Source organism: Melanaphis sacchari, unplaced genomic scaffold (assembly GCF_002803265.2).
Source record: "Melanaphis sacchari strain LSU unplaced genomic scaffold, SCAv2.0 Contig0_pilon_pilon, whole genome shotgun sequence".
Lineage (NCBI taxonomy): Eukaryota > Metazoa > Arthropoda > Insecta > Hemiptera > Aphididae > Melanaphis > Melanaphis sacchari.
The window spans coordinates 6,395,539-6,408,347 of record NW_020270366.1 but is presented as its reverse complement, the minus strand read 5'-3'; the positions used below and the strand labels follow the sequence as shown (position 1 = coordinate 6,408,347).

Below are 12,809 nucleotides of genomic sequence, written 5' to 3'. Positions count from 1 at the left end.
ATTTTTATATGTTTAAGAATTCAAATTTTTTATATTTATAAATGCTGTGGTATCTCTAGTTTTTGTCTTACCTATTTACTTACATTTAGTACTTAAAATTAAAATTTAATATATTAAATAAATGAAAAAAGGCTGATTTATTGTATACATTTTATTATTGTAATCAATAATCAGCCCTATTTTTTAAATTTGGATGATGAACATTTGTGTAAAAAAACGAGTCTAATGTTTAAGTGTCCCGTCCGTATGTATAATTTCACGATTTCTTTTAAAAATAAAATGTTTGAGGTACATGAAAATATCATAACAAAGTTTTCCTTTTTATCATTCCCATATAAAAAAAGGCTCACCTTGTTTAGTTGTTATGTTCATTTTTTTCAACAATAAATGAACTTCTTCTAAACTTGTGGAGTACGCTGGTAATACTTTGTATGGAGCTTCGTATATATTCGTCTTTATGCTTTTTATGTCTATTATAGTAAACTGTAAGACTCAACATTTTCACAAAGTTTACTTAAGAATTAAGATAATTGTTTTTGGTTAGTCTCATTAAAAGTGCTTCGGCTGCTTTTCGTTTACACGCTAAGTTAACAATTTGCCTCGATATTGTATTCTGATCATATGGAGAATGGTTATGTAATTAATTTTTCAGATGATCTTGTACAACAATTTCATTTTCTGTTAACACTTTAGCATAAAAATATTTTTTAATATAACGCCAACATGTTGAGTTATTATATTTTGTTCATTAATTCGATATTTAATATTTGAGTATCTAAACATAATAATGTTTCTCTGCGATTATTTATGATTAATTCAGCCATATTAAGTTAAAAAAAAATAATAGTTTTGAACGATGAAAACAACATAAGAGTATAACACACGCACAGATATTGTAGTAATTACTAATTAAACAAGCATTGATTTTACAAAAATAAAATAAGAAACGAGACAATTTAATCAGTTATTGATATTTTATCTTGGCTACAAGAGAGTGACTCTTTACAATAGGTACCTATGATGATCGGTCTTGGTACATACTATATAAACCTATATATGTTAATTACTTCACATCATATCCAAACTCGACAACCGTTGATCGAATAATTAATGACCAATATCATACACAGGTTTTAATCATTTTCGATATGTATGACATAAAGTATGTATCAAATTTTTTGTTTCAGCCAAAAATTAAATAGGTTGAGAAGGGAAAGGTGCGTTTTAGTCAAAAAGGGTCTCCACCCTACCTACCTACATACATGATAAAATAATAATTGATGTATTTAAACATTTTAAACTAAGGTAGATTACAGTATCTAAACTTATTTTTTATCATAATTATTTTAGCTCTATTCACCACTGAAGAAAATATATTGACTAACTCAGAAAAGATAAGGAAATTTATTTATTTATTTTTTTGTGGGGAATTACTCGTAAATGAAGTTTTTATTGGTTTTCATTTTATTTATGGATTTTCTCCTTAATTCATTGGACACCTAAACGTATAATTACATCACGTTTTGATGGTTCAAAAAAAAATAACCAAAAATGGTAATCCCTGCACTTTATTCGATACAAATGACGAGAAATTTGTATGCACGTAAATTTAATCCGATATAGCGGTACCAACAAAATATAATAAGCGTCTAATCTTCGAACGAAATATTACGCACGACCGTAGTGTACACATTATATACACGCTGAGTAATATATAACATACACACACACACAATATCATATTATGTGTATACGTTCCTTCGTTATTGTTATAAATGTTCATATATATATAATAGATAAAAGAAATATTATAATAATAATATTATAAATTATACATTGATAAGTCGTCCGGGTCAACGGGGCACTTTTTGTTCGTCCTAATCGCGGCGGCAGAGTCCATCTCGTCGTTTCAGAATGTCGGCACACAGTTATTCACGAACTCAATAACTACGCACACACGCGACGCGGCCTACTCGGAGCTTAACAGTACGTATTTCTGTCGTACGAACGTTTATTCATCGGATGCTGGCAATCGTCTTGTCGTCGCTCATCAACACCAATCGGTCCACGAAACATTCCGCGAAATCGTTCCGTCAACTGTGGTCGTCGGCATGAAGACGACCGTCGCACTAGCCATCGCGCTGTCCCTGTGCGGAGTTCTTCCGTTCGTCGCACGTCCGGCAGGTACTTGATTTCATTATTATTATTATTATTATTATACGTTACCACTGTCGTTATTTAACACTGGACGACCTCGAAATTGTACGTTTTTCTACTATCGTTATTATTATTTTTACTATTTGTCTTTAACCACCGTTTTGAGCCCTCGTCGTACGACCGTTTTACCATTGCAGTATCGCGTGAAAAGGGGAATACATAATTATTAAGTCAATCATAGCGACCGAACAACGTTTGCGCGAGTATGGCGCAGCGAAGATTTTCATTTGCAAATTGTATTTTCAGTCCGCGCGCACGTATATGCGATGACTAACGTTGCCTTAAATCTCAGGTCCGCACCCCATATTATTATTATTATACATACGCCACGTATAAATGCGACCGCCATTACGCTTCTGAAGTCCATAAATACACACAACATTTACACGCTATATATCATGGTACACACATATATATATACATATATATGTATAATATATAATATGTGTGTACCATATCACTGTAATGCGCGGCAACTCGCGTACACACGTGTACGCAGTGTACATAATATTACCTATAGCTACGGATCGGAATAATTAATGGTTGCTGTTATAATATATATTTATGTTATAATATGTATTTTACTCGAATTTTGATCACCGTAGTAGAACGTCTTAAAATAATTGCGTACATATTGGAGACACGTTCGTCAGCCATCGATGCTTTCGTCACCGGGCTCTAGACCGAAATATTACACAGTACACACGTATTATCGCCATAATGTTGATAGCTTATAGATGAGACCATAATAGTGTTTTCGCAAATTTAATATATTTTACCGACGTCCGGCAGTTTAATATATCAACCCTCGTGATTCTGCGGATTGAGATTCATATACTAATTTCAAAGTTACTCTCAAAATCTATCCCGTACAATATATTCTATGATATACGTACGCACATACATCTCCCGCGTAATGAATTGTTATGGAAACTAGCTCTTATTCCTAAGACCAATTATAACAATAAATTGTTTTTCACAAAATTGTGTTGTACTCATCACTCGACAGCATCAACTATTATTATTATTAATTGTAATTTGAACTCTTGATATTATGTGTTCTATCAAAAAAATAAAAAATAAATAAATAATAATAATTAATAATTTTTGCACAATTTTTTCATGTTTTATAAATAGAACGTGGATTTCTATGCAATTTCATATTTTTTCCTTTTAACTTTTTTGGATTTCTGTCAGTTATCTTTACGAATAATAATAATTTGAATCTAATGGTAAAATTTTTTTTGACATATTTCTTCATATTTAATAGTTATTGTATATGTTTACGAAATTCGAAATGTATCACATATTTAAACAAACAATTTGTATTAAATATTTAAATAGGTAATTAATTATAATAAGTTGTTTAATTTGTGAATTTTAAGTAAACGAAATTTTTTTTTACATATTTGTTACATATTTTCATAATTTTTTACAGCATATTATATTGCATATATTTTGATACTTTTTAATGCATAAAAATCCGTCTTTACTTATTAACATGTTTATTTTAAAAACAAAAATTACTTAACTATAATAATTCGAAGATAACGCGGTCTGCTTGTTTTAATAGCATAAATTAAATAAAATATGGTAACAGGCGTCCGAACTAGGCCTTCGGGCCTACTCCCGGACATAAGCGCCATATGCTAAAAAAAAAAAAAAAATAAAAAAAATAAAATATAAATAATAAAGAACAGTATTGTTTCCGTAGGTAATATTTACAAAATAAATCTAAATAAATTATGAAATAAATACCTTGTAAATTATTATGTAACGCATAACATTAGAAGCGACACTTCATTGGTTTATACGTTTTTAAATATATTAAATATATAACTGATTAATAGCCAAAAGGTAGTTTAATTTTATGTTATCTCATTGTTTTTCCTACATTTATGTATTATTATCAAAATTAAATACGCGGTTTTTTAATAAAATGATGATCAAAAATATTTTTTTGACATTTTTAACTATATGCCCACAATGCACAACGTAAAAATGATGTTACATACATATATATGCTAACTGCTATTGTGAGATAACAAATAATTATAAAATATAATGCTTTACTATAATTACCTACACAGATTATTAATTTAATATTAAAATTATAACAAAATAAACATATTCAGAATATGATGTATAATTGTGAATTGCCCGTATTACAAGTAAAATATTGAAAATGAACCACATATTTATGCTCGTATATTGTTAAGCAAACACCGTTTTAGTGTAATAAAGATTATTATTTATCGAAGAGTACATTTACATCTCATAAACTTCAATTTATTTATTAAATATAGAAAATAAAACTTAAGTTATATTTTAAAAAGTATTAAAATATTATAAATTGAATAATAATTATTTTAATAATACATTGTATTAAAAACTATTTGAAGATTGTTATGTAATATTTCTCCAATCTTTAAGTATTTTATTTTCACGTTTTTTGATACTGAAATCCAAAAATATTTATGTATTTAATTTTCTAATCTAAATATAAGACGTTATTGTAGTGCTTTTACATAAGTACTTTTTTATTACCCAAAAAGGCATACAGAGAAATAAGAAACGCATATAATTTTAAAATCATATGCACCACTTAGAGCGTATATAATACATTAATAGGCAATAAAAAGTATAGATTGGAATGCCAAATACAATGACTTGATATTGGGTGCTCTTTATTGTACAAACTTTTATTGTATTATTATGAATAATTTTGTTCACAATATAATCATTCTTAGTAGTCTACTACTGCAGTATTATGTGGGACTTTTTACATATTTTAATCTTTCATAAAAATAAATACCTCAATAATATGAGTGCAAAATGATCATTTTTAAAACTAACCGACTGTTAAAATTAATTAATTATATTAATATTGTAATAATGGATCAAAATATTAAATCTTAATTTACTTAATTATTGAGTATAATATTTTTTTTAAAGTAACGAACATTTACAGTCAATACCATAAAGTGTTACAGTTACTTAAAATATAAAATAATTTAAAATAAATATGTACCCTGTACTGTACCTACTATAAACCTACGACTTTATTTTTGTTTGCTTAATGCTATTAAAATGTTAAATGTTTTAAATGGTAAGTTTGGACATCATTATTAAGTAGTTCTATGTTTGTATACCTATACAATAGAAATATTTTTATAGCAGTAAATTTGTCTAATTGAATTTGATTGATATGCTTATGTGTACAACCATCCGGAATGGCGACTTCATGTGTAGGTTAAAAAAAATACATTACAAGACTAATACCACAATCCAATTGCTTACCTCAGAATCTAATACAATTGAACAATGTACAGCGACCAACGGCGTAGATAGTACGTGTTAGTCAAGCAAATTGGTAATTCCTTTGATAATATTAAGTACTACAGCCATCTGCACAATTTTGCTGGTTTAGACTGTATTTTATAAAAAGCTAACATACAAAAGTAATACCATCATCAAAGGTTTTATTCTTTTGTCATATAAGTACACAGATAATTTCTACTATAAAACTCACTATTTTACACATTTAATCAAAACTTTTTTTTCTAAGTTCAAATATCCTAATGTTCAAGGTTTTAACTGAATAACTAATATGTATGCTAAAATATTCATATTATATTTTACGATCCAAAAGACACAACATATGGGAAAATGGTTCTCAAAATTATCCACTCTTTTAAATAATAATATTTTAATATATTAACAGTAGTGAGTATAACTGTTGAAATATTTTTATCTCTACATAGTAATTAATATGATACACTCCATGAACACGTTAAATCCCATTTTTTTCTTTTGACAACTATGGATTTATAAAAATTCGGATTTTCGATATTTCTAAGCAAATTTAAAAATCATGTGAAATAAACTTCATTTCTCAAATCATAATTTGATTACAAATTGTTAAGGATGTATAGTAGATAGTATACAATTATTTTAAGTATTGGAAAATATAGTCTTTGAGTATACTTAAAAATGTTAAAAATAATAATATGAATAAATGCATTAATAAAGGATAAAAGAGAGCTAACTCTTCGTGTATCACCTTGTATAATATATAAAATATTATGCTACTATTTAGCTTTCCGGTCAATTAAATTAAGCCACGTGTATTTAAGTGCATGCAATATTTATTTATACAACGCTATAACCTCGAGTTTTCGATAACCTGTTAAACTAATGTGGTTTCACTGGAATTTTGTCCATGATAAATTCATCTTAAATAGTATGTTCTTTGAAAATCTTATAGACTTCTGCTGTAAAACTCATTACATTATCGAGATTTGAAAAATATATATCATATAATTAACATTGTTATTACCTTTATTATTTTTTTCAACTAACATACCTTAAAATATGTTGCGTAATTAAAATTATTTTAGATATTTATTCCATACAAACAAAGTCATTTTAAACTTTAAACCATTTGTTCGTATGAGACTATACATTTCATTCGTAGACTAAATCAACATTAAATATTTTTTTTAATTATTTTTAATTATTAAATCCTATCATATACTTCCTAAGATTTTATTAATAAAATTGTCAGATATTATAATATATTTTACGAGTACATTCTCTAATCTCTATCAAATAACTATTATGACTAGGCAATGCGATGATACCTACAAAATCTCCAAATACCTATGATTATTAAAATATAATATTGTTATTCATTTAAAATACTTACCTAAAATACTATCTATATCTATCTATAGAATTGTGAACCAAAAACAGTTGTAAAATTATTATGTTGTGTTGTTTATGATAAATGGGAAAACAGTGATAAATCTTGATATTCAAAAAAATATTCTGATACATCTATGTATTTTAGTGATAATATAATGATATTTATTTTTTTCTGTGTTTAACCGACAGCAGAGGAAGCTCTATTTGAACAATACTACTCCTTGTATATTATATTATTAATTTATAATATATATTCTCGAGCATTAATTTTTGTAAAAATTGTATTTTCTTTCCAATTCCAATTTAAAATTAATAATATACAGTAAAAAAATTATCAACGTCATTCATGAACTACTTAATTTTTACAAAATAGTATGATAAATTGATAATCGATTCAGATTAAAAATTTCTAAATATCGTCATTTTTCAAATTAAAACTAAATATCATACACACTATTTTATAAAAACTGCTATGTTTTAAAATATAATATTATATGTCTACGTGAGGATTTACTCAAAGATCAAGTAGTATCTAAATATAGTTTATTGTTATCTGTTTTATTGTTAATTTAACATTTTTAATATTTATATATTCATGATTTTCAGCGTAATGGTATGTACCTACCTCGGTATTGGTTTAATTTAATTTAAATTTTAGTCGCACTGTCAATAAATCTGGCTTTAAGCCTTTTTTCCAACCATTAACGAATAATTCAATTTTGAAATATGTCAGGTTTGATAAATCCGATCTTAGATTAATATTGAAACTAAAACGATATTTCTTTTTTTTTTCTCTTTAATAGAATTTTTAAGAACATTTAAATTGACACACAATTTAAAGTCAAAAAGCCAAATTTAATTATCCATCAATATTAAAAGAAATAATTATAAAAAAAAAAAATGATTTCTCATTTCTCAATATTATGAATATATTTTATAACGAGTATATACACGAATTTATAAATATACTTCTCTGTTTTATACTTTTATCAATATTATTTTGTCGTAAATTTATAGTTTATTATATTGACATTGAATAGGGCCAAAACGTATAATAAGATCAGTGGCCATATTGCTATAACGTCGGTCGTGTCATTGTTTAGTGATTGCATCTGATAGCTCGTTTATTGCTCGACATATAGGAAAATGGTCCGAATAAATATGTCTTTGTTGTTTTTGGATAAACTTACTGATAAAGTTTTGAACGCAGAAAAGGTTTTCTTGGACTAAACGTCCATATCTGTTAACATAAATAATGTATCATAAAATGTTCGATTGCAATCTATTGGAAGGAGTACATACTTTTGTATTATATTATCTAAAACATATGAAATGAATTTTCGATGAAATCATTGTTATATATGTATAGAAAAAAAAATGTCTAAAGTACTACTACGCACAATTAATTTATTTTTAATAAAAAAAAACAAACATTTTTAATAAAATAGGTTATAATGAAATTATAATAGTTCTATGTTATATTAATTGTAATAATACATATTATATGATACTATTTTGTATAAAATTATTTTCAGCGTTCGTTTTCCAATATTATCATATGTATAAATCTTTCAGCAACTAATAATAATTTTTTTATTTCAGTCGCTTTACCAATAGCTGTAGATGAACAAGACGCAACTACTATCGCTACTATCGAGGTTCCTACCACTATCAATCCTCAAGAGTCCACGGCCGAGAATGTGGTCCAAACCACCGTTGAACCAGCAGTGAACACGACTGAATATGTCGAGATCGTTGCTGAATCTATATCTGATACCACAACCGAAGTTGAGTTTCAAACCACGACTGAACTAGTAGTGGACACGACCGAATATGTCACTCCTGATTCTGATACCACTATCAAAAATGTAGTGCAGACCACCACTCCACCGTTGGAAGTACCCACTACTCTACCGTTGGAAGTACCCACCACTCCACCGTTGGAAGTACCCACCAATAACACGGAAGTTAGTATACCAACAACGATACCAACAGAAGTAATCAAGGATAAGCTAAGCGAACAGATCAGGAAAATCCTAAAACACTACCAGGGACCTGACCCCGTTGGCTTTCCAGGCGCCCCGATTCCTGATCCACTAAGTATACCCCCAATGAACAAAGATTTTGGTATGGCATTTATGACATTCAAAAACATGACTGTACACGGACTTTCCAAGTTCAAAGTGGAACAAGTCAATACGGATTTAAAAAACATGCGAGTAAGTGTTTTTTGATAAAAAAAAAAAAAGATTGTTCTATCCAAAAATTGAGAATAGTATTATGTCAGTATGTCAGAAAGGTTTAATAGCTCAATGAATTAAAAATGTAATAACACTTGACTTTATAAATTCATTAAATTTACCAAGTTGTTTCAAAATTTAACACTATAGATCAATTGAAAATCGAGAAAAACTATTTAAATATATTTTTCCTTTTCGAAATAAAAACACTCTTAAGTTCATTTTATAACTTAACAATTACAAAAATAGAATTTCTATTGCATGTATTTAATAAAAAATATATCAATTATAGTATTCAAAACCACACAATCAAAATCATATAGATAAAAATAAATCTTAACTTATATTAAGAACATTAAATTAGAAACACGCATATTGGTATCGGAAAAAATAACATGGATTGTAGAATATCACTATCATAAATGATAATTATTATTATAAAATATGATATTTAGATTCACTAGATAATATTACCCCGTGACATATTATACTTTTTGATATCATGCATTCATAAATGTATTAAAATTTTAATTTATGAAACTTTAAAACACCTAACTATACCCGCTTTCTTACTTTTTGATTTTTAATGAGAATTTCGATGTACTTAACTAAATCAAAATTCGAACAAGTAATTTTTGAATTAGTTTAATATGTGTACATAGGTGGTGTATGCATACTGCAAAGACGACAGTTTTGTACCAATAAACTAACGTGTTTGATAATTTTTTTTCTTGAAATCTATCACAATCTTTCACTTAAGAAGGCCACAATTGTTCGATTTCTTAAATCCATTCAAGTATAATATTATTACATGTCTACCTATAATAATAATATGTATACCTTTCTGAACTCGAGTATATTTGGATATATTTCCATAGTACTCTATTCTCTATTATAGAGATTTACTTCCACAATATATTATAATCACTTGTTTAAGTACCTTATGTTACCTATATATCCTTGGTGTTGAGTAATAAATAAAAATACCGTCCGCGATTACCAATGCAACGCCACTCAATCGAGTCTTTATTGACATTCCGATGCGGTGCTTCTATAAAGTAAATATTTTATACAAATACTTGTTCCTTTTTTTACATGTACAATAATACGTCTTAACGCGTGAGTTCGTTTGAAATATACCTTTGGCTATTTTATCGTTTCTTTGAAATCGTATATCGTTAGTATGCTTATTAGCTTCGAAGTTCAAAGTTACCGTGAGTATTTTGATATATTAAAATGTTAACAATTTCCATATTTCCATATTATAATAATCGTATAGCCGTATATTATATACACATACAGTGGTCAGGTCAATGTTATAAAACACGCACGTTTTGTCATAGATATAATAATATAATTATAATAATTATAAATTATAAATAAAAATAACTATTAAAAATTGAATAGTTGTATTTTTTGGTCATTTATTAAACCTTAAATTTTAATGTGCAAAAATACTAATCGTACCCTTTCAGATTAAAGATGCATCCAACGCATAAACGTAGATGGATAGCTTCTGCTACCCCTCAAGTATTCAAATTTATTTTAGGGTTAAGCCGTCTTACACAGTTATTTACAAAAGGTTGATAGTATTTTCAAAGCTAACTCGTGAAAGCCAAAAACAATTGATGACATTCGAGTTTTCGAAATCCGTTTTAGCCGATGACATTAATTATATAATTTTAACATAGTTAATGAAGACATAATCAAAATTACATTTTTACGACGTTTATTGTAGCCTGTAGCGTACTATATTTTTTTCTATCGTAAATAACGATTACGCGTATATCCATTATATGCATACAAATATAACATCATTTTTTGACCAAAAATCTAATTCTCTTTAATTAATAATTAATTAATACAATATTATTTAATCTATGCCTACTATCACTATATTATGCGTACAACCCGATCCGAACCCAATCTACTCCCTACCCGGGTTTAAGTGAACCTGACAGAATAAACTCTGATCATGCAACGGTTTTCACAGGTGTACGTGCTATTGAAAATCAAACGGATGTATGTGCTGGGCAACTACACGCTGAGGTCATGGCTGAGCCGACCAGCAGCTGGCCCGTTCAACGTGACGCTCATCGACGTGGAAGCCGCCGCAGAGGCTGCACTTGAACCGGACGAAGATGGCATCCTGCAGGCCACTAACACAGAAATGGACATGCAGTTCAAGGACTGCGAGTTAGATTTCAAAAATCTCGGGTTCGGCGCTTCTATGTTACAAGGCGTCATCAGCACGATGGGGTCGGTGCTGTTCGAGGGTATCAAGCCGTTCATCATCAACGAGGTGAACACCAACCTGCGAGCGGACGTCAACGCCCAAGTGAAGGCTATCACTAGCAAGCTGCCCAAGATCACCGTGCCGGTACCGGACTTGGCGGTAGCCGAAGGTAGGGCATACGTCCGGCGGATGGGCTTCGACCCGTACCACATGGTCGACAGACATATCAACGAGGGACCCCTCAACTTAACGATCACCAAACTGACCGTAGCCGGGCTGTCCAACTTTCAGCGCGTGGGTGACATTGGGCTGCAAGTCCGCGGCCCCGTGCTCCAGCTGGCCGTGCACGTCATTACCGGCACGATAAACGGGTCGCTGCAGTGGAGCTACCAGCTGGGCTTAACCAAGACATTCGGCCGGGCGGGAGTATCTAACTTCACCGTGGACCACATCCAGGTCCGGGCGGTGGTCAACCAGACGCTGGACATCCGCAACAAACCGGTGCTGGAGAAACTCGACATCGAAGTTGGCAAGATCGAGGTAATCATGGACCGGAAGGAGCCACTTGACTTCGTCGTTGAGGTCGCAGTCAACTCGTTGCCATCGCTATTGCGGCACATTATAGTCGACGCGCTCGAGGAGCCTATCAAGATGAAAGTGCAAACCATACTGGACGACGTTAAGGTCGAGAAGCTGGTCGAGGACAGGCTGCCCGAACTCGACCGGTTGGCCGGCGATTGAATGCCTACCTCACTTCCACCACATCTATCCTTATCATCGCTCTTTTCTAATCCACCTTTATTAAATTCTGGGCCACGAATTTACATAAAATATACAAAACATATCTTTTTGTAGGTATACATTAATGTAACCAGTGCCGGCCGCTTCGACAAATATCTACAATATATATTATATATATTATGAATTATCTCATCGTATAATATTATACTTAAAAGTTATAACCGAGGTTTTTTTTTAGGTAGTTTTTTATACTTTAGTATATATGTACCTATACTTAATAATAATAATAATATTTATAAGTATAGTATGTTGTATATTAGATAAGCGTCAAAAACTTTCAAATTTTCAAATCGATTTTAATTCGAAATTAAAATTTTAATTTTAACATATCTATTATTACATTGTTTACGATATTTAATGTTATGTTCACGTAATAATATTTTAGATTGTAATATTATATATTGCCTATTATTGTATATAACGATTTGTAATACTAGCTAATTTAATTAAATAGGAACACAACAAATTGATTATTACAATATTATAAATAAAGAAATGCGTAGTTAGTTGTAGATACATCATTCAGATGATTCGTCATTTGAAATTTTCTACACAGATTTTATTATTATGAAATGTATATTATATAAGTATACATTTCGATATTTGTT

General features: G+C 29.4%; 1 protein-coding gene across 1 annotated transcript; it reads left to right on the top strand.

The window, feature by feature from the left end:
- Positions 1-1,905: 1,905 nt before the first annotated feature.
- LOC112602408 lies at positions 1,906-12,369 on the top strand. Its single transcript, XM_025350505.1, has 3 exons — positions 1,906-2,184; positions 8,527-9,143; positions 11,158-12,369. The coding sequence occupies exons 1-3, from the start codon at positions 2,112-2,114 to the stop codon at positions 12,139-12,141; spliced, it is 1,674 nt and encodes a 557-aa protein (XP_025206290.1). The 5' UTR covers positions 1,906-2,111; the 3' UTR covers positions 12,142-12,369.
- The last annotated feature ends 440 nt before the right edge of the window (positions 12,370-12,809 follow it).

Coding starts and splice junctions, on each gene's coding strand:
- LOC112602408 (XM_025350505.1), top strand. CDS start 2,112: ATGAAGACGACCGTCGCACTAGCCATCGCGCTGTCCCTGTGCGGAGTT. Junction 2,185..8,526: donor GTTCGTCGCACGTCCGGCAG/GTACTTGATTTC, acceptor TTTTTATTTCAG/TCGCTTTACCAATAGCTGTA. Junction 9,144..11,157: donor CGGATTTAAAAAACATGCGA/GTAAGTGTTTTT, acceptor CGGTTTTCACAG/GTGTACGTGCTATTGAAAAT.